This window comes from Mesoplodon mirus (genome assembly GCF_964341445.2).
Source record: "Mesoplodon mirus genome assembly, chromosome: 13".
NCBI classification, from domain to species: domain Eukaryota; kingdom Metazoa; phylum Chordata; class Mammalia; order Artiodactyla; family Ziphiidae; genus Mesoplodon; species Mesoplodon mirus.
Window position 1 is genome coordinate 61,352,827 of NC_138989.1, and position 25,700 is coordinate 61,378,526.

At 43.0% G+C, this 25,700-nt stretch overlaps 1 protein-coding gene across 3 annotated transcripts in view; it reads left to right on the forward strand.

The window, feature by feature from the left end:
• SETBP1 (SET binding protein 1) overlaps nt 1-25,700 on the forward strand; it is a 375,953-nt gene that overhangs the window by 255,784 nt on the left and 94,469 nt on the right. For all 3 annotated transcript variants that reach the window (XM_082640458.1, XM_082640460.1, XM_082640459.1), the window contains one exon: nt 3,098-6,557. In XM_082640458.1, the coding sequence (XP_082496584.1) occupies nt 3,098-6,557 (3,460 nt within the window). The remainder of the gene's footprint in view (nt 1-3,097; nt 6,558-25,700) is intronic.

Consider the following 25,700-nt stretch of genomic DNA (forward strand, 5'->3'; position numbering starts at 1 on the left):
GTGCCTTTAGTCCTTAAGTATTTGGGAACGGTCTTTTGTTCAACATGTAATGCATCTGAGCCCTCCAGTTTCATCATGAGCCATTATGAAATGAGTGATTGGTGGCTTATTGTCTTTTGTGTGCAGCCATATATTTTGTCATGGTAATAGGCATCTTAAATATTATTTTGTTTGTTCATTCAACAAACATTTATTGAGAACTTTCTGGGTGGTTTGCTTTGTAATAGATACTGGAGATAAAAGGATAAATGAGTGTCTCTGACCTCAAAGTACTTACAGTCTAGGAGAGAGAGACAGAAAAGTATACAAATAAATGGCACATCGCATTACAAGGATTGTGATAGATGTCTTCATGAGAGACAATGGTGCATGCAGAAGGAATGGCATAAGAAATTAGGCTGAAGGAGGTAACAGTGTCTGCAGACAATATGTTGCAATATACAGGTCATTAATCTCACTAATGACAAAATGGAATACCCATAGTAAAATGGATGTTCCTTCATTTATTCAATAAATGTTTATTGAGTGCCTGCTATTTGCCAGGCACTGTACTTGGTATCTCTGTGATGGTGTATACAGGCTAGAAAGGGAGACAGGCATTAATTCAATTAGTACAAAAATCAAATGTAAATTTAAAACTATGATAAGTACAACAAAGATGAGATACATGGTTTCATGAAAACTTATAATAGGAGTATTTCTATAAGGTAGGGGGCCTCACTAGGATTGAGCTGAGATTAGAATATAAAGAAAAGTTAATGAAGGACTCTACTAGTTGCCAAGAATAAGATGGAGCAATAGGGAAAAACGGATGGGAATTAGGGGTGAAGATTCCAGCTTTACCACGAAGCCCCTCTGTGGACTTCAGTATACAGATCTGGAAAAGTGGAGAGGGGTTGATGACAAGGGTAGAGGTGAGAGGGTGGCTATGAGTGCTGTTTTGCCCAGGTCCAAAATAACTTAAACCTTTTGTCCTACAATTTTTATTAAGTGCTACCACTAACTCTCTAGAATGTTCTAGTGTGAGCAACCAATTATTTTGTCACCCAAAGAAGTGGGAAATTTTGTTTCCAAGCCCTCTTCTAGCCTGTCATGCTGTGAGTATACACATAGTGCCAACTAAGATCCAAAGCATAAATGGCAAATTAACAAAGCCCTGACTCATAAAAGATAAGTAGAATTTACCATTTTATGCCATGAATAAGATATCTCTATTTTTGCCAAAAATGAGATAGAGCCTATGTCCACAGCAGCAATACCTAGCAGCCAAAGTCAAGTGTCAGGATTAGTTCTCTAGATGTTGATGATGGCAGTGTCTCTACTATAAACTGCAAGGTGAAGAAAAAATTAAATACTTTATCTTCTTAATTTTCTCCTGGGCACTTAACAGGCTTAGCTTGGGGAAGCTCTCTCATGATTCTTAAAAAATATGCTTCAATATTGGAAGTATAAACAGGATTTCACAAAATCAGGGAGGCAGAAAATAATGCTAGGGATTCCAGGAACTGGTGTGAATGAAACCCTGGTTGCTTAACTATATTGTATTTTACCCGTAATTCTTTCTGCCATCTGCATTTTGACTCTTAACAGGGACGATAAGAGATGTTTTCTAATAAAGCGTAAATCCTATAGCATCAATGGCAAAAGACAGAGAAGAGATAGGTGATAGATATATAGCTAGCTAGCTAGCCAGCTAGATAGACACATACAATACATACATACATAGACAGGTAAACAGATACATATTATAGGCTAAAACTTCCTAAATTCACTAAGCCATCATCATATACTTCTTAGTTGGGATATTATCAAAGCTTTCTTAATTTACTAATATTTTCCCTTCTTTAACAAATCTTAGGGAAATACATCCTCTGTGTATAAAACAGGACTTATAATAAGCTTTAAAGACTGCTTTCTTTGTACTCATAGCCTGGCTTAAAATCTATCTGGAACAATGTAAACATATCTATATTACAAATAGCTTAATATCTCAAAACAGTGTGTTCACTATCCATTCCCTTTGTGAGTTTATAGAAGTTGGATATGTTGTGTCTCTAGCACACGTTCTGCCTTTGCTGGCCGAAGAGTTAGTCTAAGGAAGGTGCAAAGTCTGAAGACATTCATGTAGAGCCAATGTAGGGAAAAACACAGCTGACAAAGTCCAATGGAGTGATCTTGAATGATAATGATTTTTTTTTCCTGGCACATTTGTCCAGGAGACTTGTTTCTTGTTTTTTTTTTTTCTTTTTCTTTTTCTTTTTCTTTTTTCAAGGTTCCTTTTGAGAATATCCACGCATTTTCTCAAGAGAGTAGTCAGGGCCTAATGTGGGCTTAAGGATGTCTTAGCGGGCTCACTCCCAAACACGCACCACTCCTAGAGTCAACAGAGATTTGAGGGCTCTTCCATGTTTCTTTCCTTCTTTTCGTTTCTTCTCTATGCCCTTGACTGGCCCACTTTTCCCCATGCAGTCGTCAAACTTCCCCCCCTTAATTCCTCAACTTGTGCTTTTTCTCCTTGTTGCAGTGGTTCCTAATGAGTTGCTTGTTTGAGTGCAGAGATGCTGAACTCCAGGATAAACTCCAAACAGAAATGAACTGCAGTAGGCAGAAGCAAGGGAAAGATGTGTGTTTGAGAAGAAGCTGGGGCAAAAATAAGCTGCAGCTGGAGTTAGGGAAACAAGTGCATGGAGTCTGGAAGTTCAGATGCACTCCTGAACTCTGCCACCTTGGGCAGGACTCTCCACGGCTGAAGTTTTAGAGTCTTCATTTGGAAAATAGAAGCACTGGACTGAGGGACCTTTAGGGCCCCTCCTGACTCTAAACAGTTCTTATTCTGAGATTGCATTAAACCAAGATAGGTTAAAGTTCCTGTTATCTAGGGGGAGAAAGCGATTATAGCATCCTTATTAATGTTCAAAATCAACACAATGTATTTTGACTAAAGAGATTGAAAAAAACCTTCACAAAGCATTCTGGAATTAAAGGTGTCTGTTTCCAACTTTTGAATAATTAAGCCTTTTGACATTAAATTTTAAATAGTTTCACCATGCTGATCTTTGTTTCTCTCTCTCTCCTTCTCCACTCCACCCACCCTTAGGCTTATGAGCGGCCACAGAAACACTCAGCTCTCCATTATGACCCAGGCCTCCCACAGGACTTCACCGGTGACACCTTAAAACCAAAGCACCAGCAAAAAAGCAGCAGCCAGAACCACGTGGACTGGTCCACCAACTCTGACAATGGACCTGCCACTCAGAATTGCTTCATCAGTACAGAGTCTGGCAGAGAAACTGCAAGCACCAGCAAGATCCCAGCTCTTGAGCCCCTGGCTTCCTTTGCAAAGGCCCAGGGTAAGAAAGGCAGTGCAGGGAGCACATGGAGTCAGTTGTCCAGCAGTAGCAAAGATCTGCTCTTGGGAGGTGTGGTTCCATCTCCAAGCAACCACAGCTCGCCAGCTCCACCCAGCAGCTCTGCTGAGTGCAGTGGGCTCCAGCCCTTGGTAGATCAAGATGGAGGAGGTGCAAAGGAGCCCCCAGAACCACCTACTACTATAGGCAGCAAGAAAAAGTCCAGTAAAAAAGATGTGATAAGTCAAACCATACCAAACTCAGACCTAGACTGGGTCAAGAATGCTCAGAAAGCATTTGACAATACAGAAGGGAAAAGGGAAGGCTACTCTGCAGATAATGCCCAAGAGGCATCACCAGTCAGGCAGAATGTGAGTTCCGTCAGTAATCCTGAAAATGACTCAAGCCATGTCCGGATTACTATCCCGATCAAGGCACCCTGCCTAGATCCAAGCAGCCATAAGAGGAAAAAGAGACAGTCCATCAAAGCAGTGGTGGAAAAGATCATGCCAGAGAAAGCCCTGGCTTCTGGAATCACTATGAGCAGCGAAGTAGTTAATAGGATACTTTCCAACCCCGAGGGTAATAAGAAAGATCCCCGTGTCCCTAAGTTGGGTAAAATGATGGAGAATGAGTCCCCCTCAGCTGGCCTTGAAACTGGTGGAAATGCTGAGAAAGTTGTCCCTGGAGGTGTATCTAAGCAGCGGAAGCCACCCATGGTCGTGACACCTCCAACATGCACAGATCACTCTCCAAGAAAGCTGCCAGAAATCCAGCACCCCAAATTCGCTGCAAAACGGAGGTGGACGTGCAGCAAACCAAAACCCACCAGTCTCCTGCGGGAGGCAGTCATGGCCACTTCCGATAAACTGATGGTGGAACCGCCATCTGCTTACCCCATAACCCCGTCCAGCCCTCTGTACACCAACACAGACAGTCTTACTGTGATCACGCCGGTAAAAAAGAAGCGGGGACGACCAAAGAAGCAGCCTTTGCTCACGGTTGAGACGATTCATGAGGGGACCTCCACCAGTCCAGTCAGTCCCATCAGCCGGGAATTTCCTGGAACCAAGAAAAGAAAGAGACGACGTAGTTTAGCTAAGTTGGCCCAATTAGTGCCAGGAGAGGACAAACCCATGAGTGAGATGAAATTTCACAAAAAAGTTGGAAAGCTTGGGGTGTTGGATAAGAAGACCATCAAAACTATCAATAAGATGAAAACACTCAAAAGGAAAAATATCTTGAACCAGATCTTGTCCTGCTCCAGCAGCATTGCGCTGAAGGCCAAAGCTCCCCCAGAGACCAGCCCTGGGGCAGCAGCAATCGAGAGCAAATTGGGCAAGCAGATAAATGTCAGTAAGAGGGGCACCATCTACATTGGCAAGAAGAGGGGCAGGAAGCCAAGGGCAGAGCTGCCACCCCCATCCGAAGAACCCAAAACAGCCATCAAGCACCCGAGGCCAGTTTCTAGCCAGCCGGATGTTCCCGTCGTGCCTTCCAACTTTCAGTCACTTGTGGCGTCTTCACCAGCAGCTATGCACCCACTTTCGACACAGTTAGGTGGGTCCAATGGCAACCTGAGCCCCGCCAGCACTGAAACCAACTTTTCAGAGTTGAAAACTATGCCAAATCTCCAGCCCATCAGTGCTCTTCCAACCAAAACCCAAAAGGGAATCCATAGTGGGACCTGGAAGCTGTCTCCACCCAGGCTGATGGCCAACTCCCCTTCACACCTTTGCGAGATCGGGTCACTCAAGGAGATAACACTGTCCCCTGTGAGCGAGTCCCACAGTGAGGAGACGATCCCGAGTGACAGTGGCATTGGGACAGACAACAACAGCACGTCTGACCAAGCAGAGAAGAGTTCCGAATCCCGACGGAGGTACTCTTTTGATTTCTGCTCCCTGGACAACCCGGAGGCCATCCCATCTGACACCAGCACAAAGAACCGGCATGGCCACCGGCAGAAGCATCTCATTGTGGACAACTTTCTGGCCCACGAAAGCCTCAAGAAGCCAAAGCACAAGAGGAAACGGAAAAGCCTGCAAAACCGTGATGATCTCCAGTTTCTGGCAGACCTGGAAGAGCTCATCACCAAGTTCCAAGTGTTCAGGATCTCTCACCGGAGTTATACTTTTTACCATGAGAATCCATATCCCAGCATTTTTCGGATTAATTTTGATCACTATTACCCGGTGCCATATATCCAATATGACCCGTTGCTCTATCTTCGTAGGACTTCAGACTTAAAGTCAAAGAAGAAGCGTGGTAGGCCTGCAAAAACCAATGACACCATGACAAAGGTGCCTTTTTTACAAGGGTTCAGCTACCCTATTCCCAGTGGAAGTTACTATGCACCCTATGGAATGCCTTACACATCAATGCCTATGATGAACCTTGGTTATTACAGTCAGTACCCAGCTCCTCTGTACCTGTCGCACACGCTCGGAGCAGCGTCCCCATTCATGAGGCCAACAGTGCCACCACCTCAGTTTCACACAAGCTCCCATGTGAAGATGTCTGGTACGGCTAAGCATAAAGCAAAGCATGGAGTGCACCTGCAGGGGCCCATGGGCATGGGCCTCGGTGACAGGCAGCCATCCCTGAATCCTCCCAAGGTGGGCAGTGCCGGTCTGTCCAGTGGTCGGCTCCACAAGAGGAAACACAAACACAAGCATAAGCACAAGGAAGACCGGCTCCTGGGGGCCCACGACAACCTGAGCGGTCTCTTTGCAGGCAAAGCCACAGGCTTCTCCAGCCACATCCTGAGCGAGCGGCTGAGCAGCGCAGACAAAGAGCTCTCACTTGTGAGTGAGAAAAACAAGCATAAGGAGAAGCAGAAGCAGCAGCACAGTGAAGCCGGCCACAAAGCGTCCAAGAACAACTTTGAGGTGGACACCCTGTCTACGCTGTCACTGTCTGATGCCCAGCATTGGACGCAGGCCAAGGACAAAAGTGACTTGAGCAGCGAGCCTGTGGACTCGTGCACTAAACGGTACTCTGGCAATGGCGGGGACGGAAGCAGCGCAAGACCAGAGAGCCTGGATGTGTTCAGTGAGATGAACCCTCCGAACGACAAGTGGGACAGTGATGTGAGTGGGAGTAAAAGGAGGAGCTACGAAGGCTTTGGGACGTACAGGGAAAAGGACATCCAAGCCTTCAAGATGAACCGCAAGGAGAGAAGTTCCTATGACTCCTCCTTATCTCCAGGTAAGGCCGAATTTTCTTCAAACTTGGACTGTCTTGTTCCTTGGTTGCTGGGCCCTGCTCTTCAGCAGTCCGCCATCTCTGGCACGTTGGGTTCACTAGTTTGCAGAGAGGTAGAAACCAAATGAAAACAGGTCTCCTTGCAAATTTGAGTCTGCTGCACATTTTATGCATTGTTTAATCAGTTACTTTCTGTCTTTCCTCTCTTGGAGCCATTGCCTGAGAACTGTGGGCCCAGAGGCAGCCCCGATAGCTGCCAAGACTACAACCATACCCACTACCTTTATGCTTTTAATTAAAGACACTATGCCTAAGTCTTCATCTGATCTGATGGTAAATTTGCTAGTTGGATAAAACCTCTAAAACTTTCTAGGAATACCAACAAGATCCCAAGAGTGTCAAAGTTGGATGGGAATGAATATCTAGTTTACCTGACATGCTAGCTCTAGAAGTCACACATCCTAGGTTGAAACACCTACAGGAGAGCCACTGGAAGCTGATGACCAGTGAATCTTGAAGTCTACCTGATAAGGAAGCCACAGCTCAAAGCCATGTTGTCCTCTTTTGGGCATTTGATAAGCAGCTCTTGGTAGACCCCTAAAGTGAAGCCCTGACCTGTCATTTCCCTGCATAAAGGTGGGGGTGGGGGGAACCTGACTGAAAGGCACTGTGAGCCTCCTGCCTCTGCTGGAACCTACTGCTGTGTCTCTTTGCACATCCACTGGGGATGGGATTTGCCCACTAATCTCTAAACTGAAGTGCTGGTGGCTACTAGGAAGAGCTCATTCCTTGTCAGTTGCTGGGAGAATTTCCTTGCTAACCTGCCCACCCACATAAACCTTCCTTGCCATGGAAGCCTCACACTTCTGCATAAATATCCCTTTGTCCGTGTCCACACATCACACAGATGATAAAAGACTCCTGTAGAACAGAGTAGTTATTTACTAGGAAAAAGGTAGAAACTCCTTTCTTAGGAGCTGCAGAAGCTAAAAGGATTCCTCGTGCTCTCCCTGCCCCCAGACAGTACAAACCCTCTGGCCAAAGCCTGGTTTAAAGGACTGATCACCCCTGATAAGCTTTGGGTGCACTATTTCACCTCTGTTTATGATGTGTATCCCTTGTTTGTCTTCTCCCTTCATGTGGTGTCCATAATTAGTGAAGGTGAAGGCAGTCTATTCATAAGGATTTAGAGACATTTTCTAGGCCAGCAGATTTCGAAAAGAAATATGTTTTGATAATGGCCATTCTGACTGGCTTGAGGTGATACCTCATTGTAGTTTTGATCTGCGTTTCTCTAATAATTAGTGATGTTGAGCATCTTTTCATGTGCCTCTTGGCCATCTGTATGTCTTCCTTGGTGAAATGTCTATTTAGGTCCTCCGCCAATTTTTTAACTGGATTGTTTGTTTTTTTGATATTGAGCTCCATGAGCTGTTTGTATATTTTGGAGATTAATCTTTTGTCTGTTGTTTCATTTGCAAATATTTTCTCCCATTCTGAGGGTTGTCTTTTTGTCTTGTTTATGGTTTCCTTTTTAGAGGGTTGGGATAGGGAGGGTGGGAGGGAGGGTCAAGAGGGAGCGGATATGGGGACATGTGTATGCATATGGCTGATTCACTTTGGTGTACAACAGAAACTAACACAGTATTGTGAAGCAATTGTACTCCAATAAAGATCTATTAAGAAAGGAAGGAAGGAAGGAAGGAAGGAAGGAAGGAAGGACGGAAGGAAAGAAGAAAGAAAGAAAGAAAAGAAAGAAAGAAAAATGATTATGAGTTAGAAGCTACTTAAATATTGCTCCAAATCACCCCCAGCTTTGAGTTGCTGTCATGGTAGATGATCTCCTTGGTTAATGAAGAGACCAATTAGCAGTCATGTTTCCTGCACTTGCTAAGGTGATTAATGGCCCACACTTCATATCTGCCCAAGTGGATGTGCTCTTCTGGGTTTCCCTATTTCTGATCAGCAGACTTTGTTGAAGGTGTTTGTTTTTTGTGCAAAGCCTAAATTAAGCCCACATGGACAGGAGTTGCTAAAAGATTAAACTTTAACATGAGAAGTACTGTTGCTTTCTCTTTCAGTGTGGTGGAATTTATCCATAGAACCAGAACTATCCATGACAGAAGGCATTCTTATTTCTATTTTCTTGGCATTGTTTAGCTAGAAAACAATGGTGGTATGTTATTGCTGAGAACCTACAAGCAAGAATCGTAAGTTAACAGACCTGAGAAACAAGGTCTCAGAAGCTAAAACCAGCCATTGTTGCCATTAGGGTTCTCAGCAGTCTTACTGGGACGTCTGCATGTCTGGACCGTATTACAGCTGGGTTCTGGTTGAATTTTGCCAGCTAGGGGTTCATCCGGTCACTGTGTCTCTGAGGGCAGCTACACTCTAGCCATACAAAATTCCTTGTGTTTGCATTCACAAGGTGATCGTTACTTCATTTAAAATTCTCCCTCCCCTTCCCCAGCTTCTTACTTGTTTTGCAGCCATCCACAGAAAGCTGGATTCAGCCTAGGAATTGAGTACTGCACCCAACTCTGTTACGACCTTAAGCATGTTATCCTATCTCTCTGGGGTACTATCTGCCAATTTGTAACTCAAAGAGTTGGGCCAGACCTCTTTTGTATGGCATGTTTCAATTCTTAAAGCCATTTCACATGTATTTCTTATAACATCCTTCGTGCAATCTTAGAAGAGAAATATTTTCATTCCCATTTTATGGATCAGGACACTGAGGCTCAGAGATCAGGTGACCTGTCCAAGTTCAGAAAGCTGTCACTTTTTATTCTAAGCCCAGGGCTTTGCCCACTGCGTTGCAACTCAACTGCATGTCACCCAACTAGTTAAGGCCAAGTCTAGAACACAGGTCCTGGTCCCCAGCCCAGTGTCCCTATATCTTACCACCACCCTTCCTCTCAGAATCCCATCTATCCTCTGATTACATGCTTTCCCCTAGGGCATCTGCACAGTGATTATGTGATAAGTGCAGAAGAGAGTAATTAAGACAAAAAGACATCCCTTTATTCAGTTCCCAACCAATGAAGGAGGATTTCTTATGGCCTACATTTTCTAAATATCAGCCTGGAAATATTGATATATACATTGACAGGGTTTCCACTTCTGTCCTTACTGAAATCCAGTTCCCTGAGTTATTAATGCCACTGCTTTGTGCTTATTTTTGTGTTGTATGAGGTTTTTCTTTTTTTTTTTCCTGAACATTTTCATGAATCTTAATTGTTAGTGGCTTCTGTGTCTATATGAGTTATGCCTACACATCTTGTTGAATACCTTATTGGAACAGACCAGATTCCTTATCATTCCCTTTCCTTCCAAACCTTGGCCTCTCCTTGCCTATATCCTAAACGTCCCCTCTATTCCTGAATCCCTAAAGCATGAGGAAAAAAATGTCCTTAGTAGCACTTGGAACCCAATGCATTCACCTTAATATTATATGCTCCAAAGAGTGCCAAGTCCCATTAAAAGCTGGGAGACAGATGGGATGAGGCTGAGGTTACTGGAGGCATTAAGATCTTTCAGAGTATCTGAGTCGAGGTGTCTGTTCAGCTGGATGGTACTGAAGGTCATGATTAGAAATAAGCATCTTCCTTTCCATACCTTCTCTTCCTCGACCTCTTCCTTCTCCATTTTGGGTTCATTTCCATAGCATCTTAATGTCCAATTTCACATGAGCTAGTCTTCTCCAAAATAGATACGGCATAAATACAGATATCATTCTTTACCCTGTCGAGGACCAGATTTAGGAGTGGAGTGAAAAGAGGACTTTGAGCGCTCCCTCGGATCAGAACCGATGAAAGGCACCGTATAAATGGAAGTCATTACCATTATGGAGAGAGGAATTAGAGACCCCATTTAGCAATAGCAGCAGTTGCACACTCCATTTCCTCATTCCTGCCTGGAAAGTCATTCATCCTCCATCCCCCTGCCCCAGCAGATGGGTGCATTGTCTTGTTAGCCCCCTTTCAACATACCTAGATCTAAGAAATTCCACAGACTCTTGCCTTTTTCCTGTATTTTACTCCTTCTGTCCTACTGCTTCTTTGGTTTCAAAAGGCAGTGACTCTTTTGACCTATTTTCTAAATGCACACCATCTGGTAAATCTTCATTTATAAAAATGCTTGCTTGGGGCCAAATAATGGATAAATAGTGGGAAGGTGTCATCCACAGACTCTCAGAGTTGAGAGAAGCCTTATTGGCCCTCATTTGTGCTGCTCTCCCACCAGGCACCAGCATCTCACGCACCCTGACATGCAGCAGATTCCGAGAGAGCAAACCTGTCCAAGGGTGACAATACATAGTCAGAATGATGCTGTATGCTCTCAGAGCCAAGTTCTCATGAGGCGGTGGAAGAGGTCTCTAGTGTGAATGATGTTCTTCCTGTTCCAACCTCTTGGAAACAATGTTTGCATACTTTGACCTAAAATTATGCCAGGAACTTCAGGCATTTTGACCACTGCTGTCCAGGCTCCCATCAGATGTTGGAGAAACACTGAGAAGTGTAAGTTTATACCTGTTACCTCTGAGTCCAATGCCATTCTTAGTCAAGGTTGCCATCCTGAGTTCCCAATGTCAAGTACTTTCCTCATGATGAATGGATGCTGAGAATTCATTCTTAGCTCACCTCTCAGATATCAGAGTCCTGCCATGTATGTAGCTGGATTCCCTTGAGCCTGGCTGACTCCACCTCTCCTTGTGGCTCTATCTTACCCTATGCCAGCTCCTCTTATCGGCACTGTGGGCATTTTGGGAGGCAGTCTCTGTTGTCACTCACAGGCAGGAAATGGATGCCCAAGCCAAAAATAATACAAAAGTCTCCTCAAAGCAGTCATCCAGATGAGGGAATTAACCACATGGACAAAATGTCATGAAAACCATACAAAAGAAACATGTGTGAGGAAAGTTTTCTAAAACTGGAATAGAAGGAAGAAGAGGACTCCTGGGAGGAGAAAGTTAAAACCAGGAAAGAAGGAAGAGTAAAAAATGGAAAGCTGATGAAGTGTGGTCTGTTTAAACTTAATCCAAGTTGACTTCTGGGTCATCCTGTAGGAGGAAGTGAAAGATGAATTAGCGAATGGTTGCTGTGTGGTTTAGCAGGATTATGAGTACCTGCCCCAGTCTTGTCTCCTATGCTAACCAGCTGAAAGACCTCTTTATATTTTTGACTCTCAGTTTTCCCAAGTGATATGAGGACAATAAATGTTCTGACCAGACATGATAGTCTAGGATTCTCAAATTTATACAATGGAATTTGAATATATATATACACACACACACACACACACACCCCTAGATTGTGCAGTTAAAGAGAAAACGCTGAAGTTATGTCCAAGTTGGCCGATTAATTAGCTATTCAGTGAAGTTTCAAAACAGATTCCTCTGGTCCGTGTCTTAATCTGTGTGACACCCCATTTACCTTTGGCTCAAGTGACTTCACTTAGCCATTTAATCTCACCTTTCCAAAATATGGAACCTCATAGGATCCACCAACAAATTAGCTTGCTCTTTGTGCAGGCTGAAACCACAGTTCATCACCTTAGAAACAAATAAGTTAGAGCACTAATATGACCAATTGTATAGGAGCAGATAGAGCAAACTTGCATTTATATTCACGCTCAGAAGTAAAAGAATCTTAATAATGTAATATAAACACCTCATTTTGCTTAGGTGTTTGAGCATACTGGGACTTAGGAAGTTCAAGTGACCCATCCAATGATACATATCTAATTGGTAGAAGAGCTCAGACTGGGAAGAGTAACATAAGGCAGGGGGAAAGGGAAAGGGAGAGAGAGAGAGAGAATAAAAGAAAAAAAAAAACAGGTGAATTGTGGGAGAGATGTTAAGCTATATGTTTTCTTTTGCTGTGAGCTGTTGTAAAAGGTAAGCATCTCTTTGACAATAATTTGGCTTCCAGGCTATCTCTGGGGACCCATGTTTGGGACTGGAAGTGATCTTTGTGGGCTCTGATGGAAGTCATTTTTTTTCCTTTCCTGTCTTAACAATTGCACATACTTATTATATCGAGCCTCCCACAGTTCCTCCTAAGGTTTCCTTTTGGAATTAATCAAACTAAATGTGGTGACCCATAACTTTCTGACAATGAAAAAAACAAACAAACAAATAAACAGCATCTCTTTTGCTACATTGAACCAGAAATCCAGCAATCTGCCTTTGGAGCATGAAGTCTCCAGGTCATTTATCTTCCCACAGTTGGCAAACATTCCCCCGTCCTGTTGGAAGTTTTTATATATACTTCTGTGGCTTTGGAGAGTTATGAAGATTCATGTGTGGGTGCAGAGAAGTCACAATTTTGACAGACTTGGCTTTGATACAACATGGAGCCTTTCTTGGCCAGAGAAATCAGTAAAGCGTGGCTTCCAAAGGCTAGCCTGTCACTGGGCAGAGATACGGATGGTGCCTTTGAAAGGACCCTCCAGAAAACCATCTCTTCACTCTATAAACAAACAAGCAACAGGACTGAATACTTGTTAGGATTGTGAACTATGCTTGTGCCAGTATAGCGCTTCACACTGAATTCAAGGGGAACTGACAAAAACAAGAGAAAAAATTTTTTAAATGATTTATTTAGTGTCTAGTACATGCATGGCTTGGTGAAGTCCTGGGGGAGTCCTTAAGTAACTCAATGCTTTTGCTGTCAGAGGTTACAATCCAGAAGGCTCTCCTGTATAATTTAGGGGAGGAAAACGGATGCAACTCATAAGGCAGACTGTAACGGCAATCAGAAAGTCCTAGAGAAGAGACTGGGCTGTCAACAGAGAAGAACATGCTGGGCTGTCCAAGTGAGGGTGAGCCACCACCACGTTTTCAGTGGGGGTGGAGAGGTGGGACCAGGAAATGCTTCTGTTTGGTAGTTAGCATTCAAGATAGGTCTTAAAGGATGGAAGAGTCAGAGAATGGAGATGGTGAGCTGGTGTTGGGAGGAAGTGGAGGCAAGCACCGAGTAGGAAGGAAGCTATGTAAACAAAGGTATATTTAGGTGGAAATACCGAAGAAACATTTGGGAAATGGTGTTTCGTCTACTTTTATTGAGGTTAGGATCTGTAGTTGGGGAATCCTGGTAGATAAGGTTGGAAAAGAATGTTGTGCTGGAGTTTAAAGGTTTTTCTCCACACTCTGGGGCTTGTGCTTAATTAAGTAGACAGTGGGCAGCCATTTCATTATTCAGAGGAAAGTCATGAAATGACCAAATTATAATTTGTCTTCTTCCCCTGACTGCTCCCTCCCTCTAGCCTGGGTTGGGCAAACTTATCCCATCTTTGAATTTTTCATATGATATTGTAATTATCCCTTTCTTATTTAAATTGTACCCACTACCCTGCCCTTCCTCCCCCAGACCACCCCCTAGATTATAAGCATCATAAAAGCATCATTACCTACTCAGGTGCTCAAGCAAAAAAATAATAGAGTAATTCCTGACTCATCTCTTTCCCTCTTTAGCTAAAGTCAAAGATGGTTCCAATACGTTGGCCTCAGGCAACTGGAAGACTGGTGGCACATGAACAGAATTATAGAAATCCAAGAGAGAATCTGGTTGGTGTGTGAGGAGATGAGTTGTTGAGGCAGCAGTTGGCAGCACTGTACAGAGCTAGAGCTAGAGGTTTACCAAAGGGGACAGTTGTGGAGAGTGAAGGAAAGAGGGTGGATGGGGGGACCCCTGTGGCTCACCTTAAAGAGAGAGGCAGAATAAGAGGGGGTCAGGCAGATACAGAGAAGAAATGACAGAAGTGTTGGAGAAGAACCAAGGACTCAAGGAAGAATGGATTTCAGAAGAATGGGGTAGCCACTAGGGCCCAAGCTGCAGAGTTCATAGAAGATGAGGTTAGATGAGAATATGTATGAACATACTGGTGGCTCTGGAGACAGCAGACGAGTTAACAGTTACGTGTTTAGTGCCTCACATGGTTAAGGGGTGGTGGGCTATGTGCCAAATTCAGATGGCAAAGAGGTAATGAATAAGTGGGCGGTGAGAAAACAGGGGCTGCAGGTGCAGCAGGCAAAACTTGTGTGTGGTTCTAGCAGTGCTCCAGCTTCTTAGAAGGCTTTGTTCTGTAGTCAGCCCTTGATGGGAAGTGACACACTCATTCTTAACAGGCCTTCAGTCTAAGGTCCCCCAATGCGCGGAGCATAAAAACAATGCCAGACCCCTTTATCCTATGTCATTCTGCCTCCCTACGAAGGCCACATATAGAAAAGGTGAGTATTTAGAAAGAAGTCAGTGATTCCAGGCAGGCTCCACCTTTCCCGTCCCACAGATGCACAGGTGCTTAGTTTTGGGTCATGGTCATGGCTGTTTGAGAACTTCTGAAAACTCTTTGTGTAGGTACCATGGGTATTAGCTGTGCTGCTGTGAGTGTGTGGAGGAACAGCTCAGGTTATCACAAGTTCTGGTAAATGGATCTTTTATTGAATGTTTACTGTGTGCAAAATATTATAGACTAAAGCTTAGTTGTTGATCTTTCAGAGGTCTTTACTACTTTGTGGAATAAAATATATATGCTGTTTCATAAAGAGCTTACATTCTTCAAAATGATTGGGAGCTCTTTAGTTACTTAACATGTAACGTAGTTCCAAGATATAACAAATAGAGAGACCAGAACAAATGAAAAGCAAGGAAGGGCCCCCGACCTTAATTTCCTTATACTATACTGCAAAGAGACTTAAGTGAGCATATATAAAACAACCAGAGAATAAATGCAGACCAAATTTAATCTGTGCGAACTCAGTGGCCGACAATGGGAGCCCTAGTGATCCAGGATCAGAAAGGAGGACAGTGTTTAGTGAAAAATGAATCCTGGACTTGAACCTTGGAGAGTGGATGCATAGTGATTGAGTTAGGCACCAGATGAGCTAAGACCTGGAGGTGGGTGTGTGGGGGGGGGCGGTACGGGAAGGCACCTAGCTAGACTGAAGTTAGCAGTTGAGTGGGGATGGACTTTTAAGAGGGTATAGTTGCCATGCAGAGAATGTGGAACTGCATCCCGGAGGGATGGAAGACATACTGGTGTTAAAGGGTGCTGGGTATGAAGGGTGGTGAGCCTGGTGCTAGGTGCTGGGTGAAATGATGAAGTACCAGGGAACATGCCTCCCTCAAAGACTTTGTAAAGCCATCAGGAGACAAGAGGTAGATATATACACATATGGAAAGCAATTAGAGAGAATAATGAGAGACTAACCATTAATGACTAGAAATAAACACCCATTCTACAGGAAAAAGGACCCATGAAATAAATTTCAGAGTAGTAAGTTGCATACTATAAAAGCAAGTTGATATGAGTGTTTGCCCTATTACATAAGGATTTAGAACAAGTTGGATAAAAAGGAGGCATTAAGAGGGAGATCAACAGAGTAGAGCGAGCAAGTCCCAAGAGCTGCCTCGGCTTGGAGTTTCCCATTCTTCTCTGAAAGGCTTGGGGAGCTTGGGAAGGTGGGCATGAGTGTGTCGGGTGGGTGGGCTCCCATGTTGATGGAGGATCTGAAGACACAGAGAGATAAAAAGCTTCCCCTGAGGCTACATCCCAGTTACCCCTTACCTCTGAACAGGGCATTCTGCTTTTCAAAGCACATTTCCTGACTCTTATTTGATCTTCAGACTCCACTGAGATTTGCAGATAGGTGTTCTTCTCCCACTTGACAGGCAAGGAAATCAAAACCCAGAGGGTTTAAGTCTTTGTCCAATGTTGCTGAACCAGTTTTGTGCAGAGAAAGTGCTAGGTTCCAGTTTTTCTGACTTTTCCCATCACCTCCTTTTTTCCCCACTGTATTCCCGAAGTCTTTGACAAGGTCAGTAGTATATCTCAGCTTCTGAGTTACGCCTCAAGGACCCTTGCCAGTGAGTTAAATATTAGAGCCCAGAATAAGGAACTAGCTAATAAGCAATTTGATCTCCACTACAGTTAGTTTTTTTATATAAAGGGAGCTCTTTGGAGCCAGGGCTGGCCAAGCCCAGGGTGTGAGGCCAATTCTGTGTGCAGAGCCATCACCTCATCTGGTGAACAGAGACCCTGATGGAGGGTGTCCATTCTGAAAAATCACAAAGGAGATGCAAAGGGAGAGCAAGAACCGTCTTATTCACTAAGTCACAAAACACTAAACCTAATATTTAAAACTTCGTTATTTCTTAAAGAAAAGTTTGAGGGGTTTTACACACCTAGTGGTAAACATACAAAATTTGCATCTTGGGATAAAAGTAAACACAGACCAGAGCAAATCACTAAGGGAACCATGGGTTTAGAGCTACATCTAAAAAGTTTGGTAAAGTGTTAGGAGACTTCGTCCCCTTTTGACCGTCCACCGGGAATTGGGATTGGGTAAAAAAACTGTGGTTCTGAAGCAGTTTATCATGTCTTATATTCCATGAAAGACCAGTGCACCAAAGAGGTTTGTCTTACAGGATATACTTCTTTGTGCTGTTGGTTATAGTTTTACTTTATTTATTCTAATCATACAATTTAAAAAGTATCTGAAATGTATAAGACATAGTACTGGGCAGTATTACAACTACAGATATGTAAGGGACATCTTGTCGTCTTTCAGTAGGAGTGACATAGTCCTAAAAGTCTGTCCAAATTTCTCCTGGTTTAGTAATGAACCACTTTAGCACTAGATATTATCTTTCTCTTTGAGACCCCAGCAACAGCAATAAAAATGGATTCTCCACCCATTGCATAGAGCAAATGAGTATTTGGAAAAACACTGTTTATTTTATCATCTAAAACAAAACCTGTTAGTGAATAAAATTTGGAAAATTTAGAAAAACATGTATAAGAAAACATGAAATCACCTACAATCTCACTAAATAGCCATTATGATAAGGTAAATAACACGAGTCCCCAGCTGGTGTTGGTAACTGCTCACCTTGCAACCTGCCTCCGCAGCAGCCCAGGAAACCCAGCCCATGCTCCCCTCCCCCATCATCCCTCTTTCTCCTCTCTTCTCATCGCCACTTCAGCTGCCTGGTGGTTTCAGTTTTCTCTCAAGTCCCTTCCCAGAACTGACCACCATAGTACCATAACCTTTCATTCTGCATTCTGTGTCATTGCCCAAACGGGGGAGTATATTTTTAAAATAAATGCAGCAGCAATTGGGCATGAAAACCATCCAGATTTCCAAACTGTCCTATTTAAGATCTCCATAAGAGTTCACGTTCCAGGACAGCAACCGGGCAGGGGACAAATTAGTCACAGCTGAAGACGGTTGCCAGAACTTTTTCCCAAGAGTTGCCAGGTGTTCAGTGGTTCTCTCAAATCAGAATCTGACAAGGGAGAATGCAATAAATTTTCCAAAGCTTGAGATCCACGACTCCACCCTGAAGTGGAAAATGCAACCAGCCAGTGTCTGTTACAAATACCACCTTCACTTCACACACACACACACACACACACACACACACACACACACACACACGTCAAGTTATAGCTACTCTCATTGGTCAGTTTTGCTGTCACTCATACTGAGATCACTTAAAGAGAGGGAGCCAGCTATTGATTATAGGTTTGTGACATAAAGAACTACCTGTACTTGCTTATTTTCCTTCCTAATATACCTATGGATATATCTAAGGTGAAGTTGGAAAGCCAATAGTTCCCATTTCAAAAAGCAGCTCCCCTGTTTGTTTTTTCTTCCATTCCTCCTCAACCAGGAAGCCTACATCAGTGTATGCTCTGAGATAGGTATTTGCATAGGTTATTAGGCAAAGGAGAAGAGAAAGTCTTCCAGATTTCTTAAGTCGTCATGGACAGTACAAATAAAATTTTATTTTATTAAATAAAATAGCTGAAATAACTTTTCTCAGTTATGTTTTCTCCATTATTTTTCTAGGTCCAATTGATATTAATTATAATTGTTGAAACTCTGTCTCAGTGGTCTGTCTTAGAGAGGAAAAGCTTATTTCTGGGTGTCTTCTTCTGCCGCTGGTGAGGACACTGAGTAATGGCTCCCTCAAGTGATTTTTCCAGTGCAGGATGTCAGCTCTGCATGCCTATGGAAGCCCCTCAAACCCCAGAAACACTTCGTTCATGTGGGCTGGCCTTCCACCAGGCCAGGGTTGCACCTTCTTGGTTCACAGCAATGCTTCTCTACTTCATTTTTCATATCAGGGATCCTTTTGGCAATAATCAGCCCAGAGCAAAGCTCCTTTGTTTCCATTCCTTACACCCCACCCCTTAGAGCTCTAACTAAATAAATATATTAATTATTGAAATGGTAAAAGAAGAATGAAATAGCTTTTCATGGAACATCCATGAAGGTAGCCATAGTGAAATGTGTAACTGATGCCAGATGTAGAAGTATCCATTCCTCTTGCATCAAGTCCAAGATTCTTTATCTGGCTTAAAAGACCCTCTATTATCTACCCACACAGTCTCACCTTGTTTCCTGATCATTTTCAGCTTATTGACTTGCTGTGAGTTCTTCAAAATCCACCTTACCCTACAGAAAATACCATAATTAGCCTTAAGCTGAATCTCCAGTCACCACATTGCCTCCTTCACATGGAACATCTCTTCAATCTGCCTTCTAAATCTTACCTACTTATTTCCTTAACCATTCTGGCATGTCCTGCTTCTCTGATATAACTAATATCTTCATGTCCATTTCAGCGCTTATTTCTATATGGCCTCGTATTTTTTATCTTTATTTTAGGTAAGAATGTCATGACACACTCAGATAAAATCTGAGCTGTACAGGACACAGTTCACTAGCTTAAGAATAAATTCAGCAACTCCTAAGGCAACATAGTAGATCGTTAAAATGCTAGGGAGTTAAAGCCTCTTGGGTGCAGATTTGGATGCTAAATCCCCACTTACCAGTAGTTTGACCTTGGGCAACTGAACCTTTTTGATCCTCTTTTTCCTCATCTGAAAAATGAGGCTATTAATACCTGGCAGAGTTTTATGAGGGCCAAAGAAAAGTAGAATATACATGAGAGCATCCAGCATACAGCTTACCACATGGTCATTAATAATGTTCATTTCCTTTCACTTCCACTTTGGATAATATATTCAAGCACAGGAAATACAACACAGCAGATGTCTATAGAAGTCTTCTTTAAACAGCAGGCTTTCTCTCCCAATAATGCTCTTATTGGGGTGAAGTTAAATCTCCCTCTGAACACACATATGCACACAGAGGTGCAGACATCCCCTGTACCACAGTTGTATTTGATGACAAAGATAAGGTGTCAGGATTAGACAGTTATGGTGGATGAATAACAAAATACACATTTCACTCAGAGATAACTGCAAGTTCACTGTACCGGCATCATCAGCAGGACTTGGAAGTCTCTTGAAAGGGGAGGCAGTTTCAACCCTTTGGCATTTGTTCTGCTGCAGCCAGAATCTGTTAGCACTAGTCAGTGGCACCTGTTTTGAAGACCAATTTATCTACTAACCCCAGCCATAAAAATGTAGTGATAAGAGAAATAGTGAAATTTGTATTCATTTTCTATTGTTGCTGTAAAAACTTATCACAGAGTTAGCAGCTTGAAACAACACAAGTTTATTATCCCACAGTTTCTGTAGGTCAGAGGTCCAGAAGCCTTAGCTGCTTAAGATCTCATGAGGTTGAAATCAAGGTGCGTGCAGGGCTGGAGGTTCTGGACAAGGATGGGCCTCCAGTCTCATTCAGGTTGAGCTCCCATTTAGTTCCTTGTGCTTTTAGCATCGAAGTACCTGCTGGCTGTTAGCCAGGGGCTGGTCTTTGCTCCTAGAAGCTAACAGCATTCATTCTTCTGTTTTCCATGTGGCCCCTCTGGCAGCAGAGGTTCCAATCTCTCTGCTTTCCCTTCTACTGCATCTCTCTGACTCCTGGACACTCCCCTCCCCCATGCTCCAGTGCCTGGGACTTCCTGCTGTTCCCTGAACACAGGTACCTTGTGCTTCCATACCTTCTGACTTTTACACATGCTCTCTCTTCCTTTCAGAACAGCATTCAGAGGGGACAATATTAACATTTGCCTCATGACTGATTACATGTGTTCTTTGTAGATTTCTCCTTGTGATCTGGTAGATGAAGGTCTATCTCGTGGATAATTTTGAAAATGCAGTAAAAAAAATAAAGTCAATTATCAAACCACAAAGTGCTAAGCTGGATGATAAAGAACTCGGAAGAGGGACAGTTCATTTGTAGACTGGAGTCGCACATGGGACACTTCATGGAGGAGGTGGTACCATACCTGGGCCTTGAAGAATAGACTGGATTTACATAAATGGGGAATAGAGAGGAACAGCTTGGGGTTAATATGAATATATATACAGTGTTCTTCAAAAAGCTGTAGCATTTGTTCATGCATTACATATATATTTTTTAAGTCTTGGGAATATAAAAATGATCAAGAAAGATAAGGCTTCTGTATCTATGGAGTTTACAGTCTACTAACTGATGCAGAAGAGAAAAAGAGCAAATAAAATAATTAAATAAAACAAAGTGTGATACGTTTTGGGAGAAAAAAATGTGAGTAGTGGGGGCATGGTCTGCTTAATTGGCTATCTGTGTGGAGGATTAGGGGGGTGGCCTTGTCAGAGAGCTTCCTGTCGAGTGGTAGATTTCAGTCGGGTTCTACCAGCAAGAGGGGACCACTGGGATCAAAGAAATGGCACGGTGACCACTGTCTTCCACAGATTAGTATGGCCGTGATATTACTTACCTTGATCATTTAAGCAGTTCTGGGCCATCTTGCAATTCTGTGACGTGTCTGAATGGCTTAACAAACCCCTTTTTCATAAGTAGGTAGCAGTGGCTTTTCCTCTAATCCCTGCCTGAGCCATTGAGTTATAATGACTTGCTCTGAGCGTGACCTGACAGTTAACCAACCACCAAACCTCAGTCTGTAATTCAGGTGTAGCTCTCATGCTAGGAGGAGGTGGCTTGGAACATGTATTAAATCAAAATATTTCTCACTCTTAGTTTCTTTTCACAGTTCAGAATCTGTGTTCAATTCCATGCGGAAAGGAAAATAACTCCCTTGCTTGGATTTCTTGCTGACATTTCTCTTTGGTGGGGATCAGGAGTGGGGGGTCACTCTGAACACTTGCTGGTCCTCGTAGTACAGCTCTGTGGCATGTTCATAAAATACCAACCGCTGAAATTCTAATAATCACCAAAACATATGCTTTCTCCTTATATCCACTAACATTCTTTCTCTCATTAAAAAATAGAAAGTTCAGAAATTGAATTAGAAAGCTAAACTCAATATCTTTACATTCTTTTGGTTTCTAGAAAAAACACAAAAAAAGCTACAGCTTTTCTGATTTCCCTTCAGTTAAATATTACTCCTGAATGGGCAAAATTATACAAAAAGTGGGAAGAGTTGAGACTCTGACATGAGGGGAGGTTTTATATTTCCTCACTATTAAAGAAGAAGAAGAAGAAACCCTCAGTTTTGTCTAATCTTGCGGAACGCAGTGCCCCGTCCAACCCACCAACTGTTGGCAGCATCATGGTGCTACACAGAATGTTCTTTTACGCTTTCTCCCTCCTCCCAAACCTTTCCTGTGAAGTTATAAATGTCAGCATTTAGAGACTGTTTTATTCAAATAAAATACGGACTTTAGGTTGGGTCCTTGCACGTTGTTTCTGCTGGCTGTGCACTAGAGTGGTGGTCCCAAGAAAAGCAGGCACATTTTAGCTGGCTGGGGCCTGGGTTTGACTTTATTTGTAAAATCTCATTTGCCCCTCCTACACCAACTATCTGCCTTGTGAAACTGGGATTTAGAAGCCCTATGCCCAGAGGAAATTTTACCGGACCCCTGGAAACACCCTCCTGATTGGAAGATGAAGTTACGCTGAAGGTCACTCCACCAGGCCTTGCACTTCCTCATCTTCTGTTTACACCTGACCTCCTGACTCTGCCTATATAGTGCTCCCTTTCGACATTGCTATAACAGCTGATCAGCTGTGACCTCAGGTGTAGCTGCATCTGGAGAAATCCCAAATAATGTCCACTCACGGTCAAATAGGCAAGCAAATGCTCTGAAGCTGCTGCTGCCTTTGAGTCAAGGAATCCTATCTCCGGATCTGGTTATTTTGCACACTTGGGGATAGTGACTTCTATTTTGCAAAGTACATTATAGCCTCATAAGCTGAGAACTCATATTACTTCCTCAGCGAGCAGCCCCCATGGATTTGCTTACCAGCTCAGGCCTAAAAGTGTTGGGCAGCCTCTGATTTATCACTGGAAGGAACTGGGAAAGGAAAGAGGCTGACCAGGGAGATCAACGCAAGAGATCTTGGGCAAGTGACTTAAGCAATCTCTGCCTCTGATTTCTCAAGTTTAAAATAGAGATAACAATAGTTTCCACCTCGTAGGGTATGTTTGCTTACAAAATTGTAGCATAAGACCTGACTCATAGGAAATATGCAGTAAATATTAATGGTTATAATTACTGTTATTATTAAACACATTGTGTACCTTGGTATGCCAACCTTTAGTTCACGTTTTGTATACAGTGATTCCAGTTGGTGTTCAATAGTAGAATATATCATTGTTGGTGTAATTTCAAATGCATTTGATTGTTCTAAACAAATGTGTATTAAACATCTACCTACTTGGTGTCGGGAATTCAAATACACAAAGGCCCATACAACCCAGTCACTGCTCTCCACAGGTTGCCATTCTGAGAGAGAGATATACTTAGAGACAGAGAAGGACATTGGATGCCTTCAGTGCTGCAGTGGTGTGTGCCTGGGGCGCATGGGGGCAGATGAGAAGAGAGTAGTCACTACTCCCTGGAGGGCCAGAAAGGTGGCATTTGGATGCAGCTATGAGGGCCTAATGGCTGCATAGAGAGAAAGAGCAGATCCAAGCATTGGCAGCAATGAGAATAAAGACTGGAGCCATGTTGCCTTCTGTCCCATTGGGGACAGGAGGATTCTGGGGGTGGCTGCACCTCGGTTGGGAGGTGCCCAAGGGTGATCTGGAGAGGCAGACAAAGAGGAGGGGCTGCTGCACCAGGTGGAGGAGCTTGACTGTTGACCCTGCATTTTGGGATTCCACTCAAAGGTTTTAAGCTGGCACGGGATGGAGGATGGAGTGATTGATACTCAGAGTTGTACCTTAGAGCAGGGCTTTTCAAACTATCTGTGGTCAAGAGCTATAGGCCTCAGAACTGTGGAGAGAGAGGGAGAAAGAAGGAGGTGTCTAGGATTGTTCACCTCTCATACCAGGGTGCTTTCCCTGCATGAAAGGCCTGGAGGTTTTAAACTAAGGCCCAGAGAGGTTCTCTGCCGATTCAGATCTGGGAGACATGACTGTTGTGGCCTTCTGAGCCCCACCCAGGTGAGGTGATTGGATCTACCAAAGGCTGGTAAAACAAACACCAACCAAACAACAAATACATTGAAGAGGAGACGGGTAGTACCTGATCTTTTTAAAATAAAATAAGAGCATCCCAAACTGTCACAATTAAGAGCAAGATGGGTCAAGAGCAGAACAGTTTCACCTAAATAACACCTTTTATAAATTTTATTTTCCATTCAAATATAAAATATACTACATAGAGGAAAAAAGAAAGCAATAAAACAAAGATGCCTAAGTAGAAATACTAAATTAATCTTCAAGTAACTCTCTTTAAAAATTGGATTACTACGTTTTTGGCCTTTGTGAACAAGCATACCTCACAACGATACTTTGTGAAATGTGATTTGACCAATCCCTGTTTATTAAATTCTGTGTGTGTAACCCTGTTATCAATGCCACATGGTATATGAAGATCAGTAAGGGATACAAAGATAGGATTGGAAGTCTTCATATCCAAGGAGGTAAGCTCTCTTCTATTCAAATGTTTGAATTTCTCTGACCTTAAGAGCACTTCTACACTAAAAAATAAATTCATCATTAAGAACCTGGGACTATGGTAAACACTGTCTGCATCTTTAGTTCTGCTGGATGTAGGACACTGTCAACACCTCACCTGTGGGGACCATTCATTTACCATTTACCACAGAGATGGATTTTACACTTCGATTCTACTATCTTGTCAACTGGTTGCCTTACATGAAAATAAGTTTGCTTTTAAATATCTTTTACTGTTTTTCTCATGTTAGCAGTGCAGTCATTTAGCAAATGCATTAGCTGTTTATTAAGTTACTAAAGTTTGAATGTGGAGGATTCTGGGCTTGATACTGCTTGATATCCTAAAACTCATTCTCAGCATTGTCCAGCACCCCAAGGAGTGTTCATATGTGTTCTATGAAAACAGAGTTTTATTATCAAGTAAGTTTGTTAAATACCAGAATAAAAAAAAAATTTGATTGTCTACTATGTAACATCTCATAGCTTTGAACACACCAATAGAAGAAAAGACACTCTCCCCAATTTACCTGACTGCACAAGTCTTATTTTTCTAAACCCACCCATTAATATATTAAGGAACACTGACATTCTGCAGAAGATGGTTTGGGAAATACTAATCTAGTTTAATCCTCTAAAATTAAAAATGACAGAATCAAGGCTCAGAGGGTTGTGTCCTGGCTGAGATGGAGTGGTTGTGGCCAAGCTAGGCCTAGAACATAGGTCTCCTGATGCCCAGCCTGGGCCCTTTCCACCTTCTCTCTATTGAGGAATTATTCCCCCAGATCCCCACTGCCACCTTCAGTAGACTGGATGTGTGTGTATTCACTTATCAGTGAGACAAGCGTTGGGGGAGGGGTGTGTGTGTGTGTGTGTATACACACATACATACATACATACATACACACACACACACCAGAGCCCCTCAGGGCATCAAGGCCCCATTCACACAAGACCCAGGAAATGAGCTGGAGCAGGAAGCAGGTGCAAGGAGCAGGCCCACAGCCGCAGTGGGTTTTGGAGGCCCCTTGTTTGCAGTCTGCATTAACCTTGGGCTGTTGCAAAGGCCAAAGCTTGGCTCGCATTTGAGATCTGAAGCTCTGACATTCAAAAAGCTCCAAAGCAAATGAACCTGAGTGAGCAAATAATTAAACCACAAAGAAAAAGCCAGTATTGAAAAAAATATTAGCAATCTGGTATAAACTTCGGAGAACCACACTGTTGAGAAGTAATCTGGCCCTTACCAGCCCTGCTGTGCCTAGTCTCTGCACTAGAACACAAGTGAGCCATATCGTGTTTATGGCTTTAGAACGGTGAGACA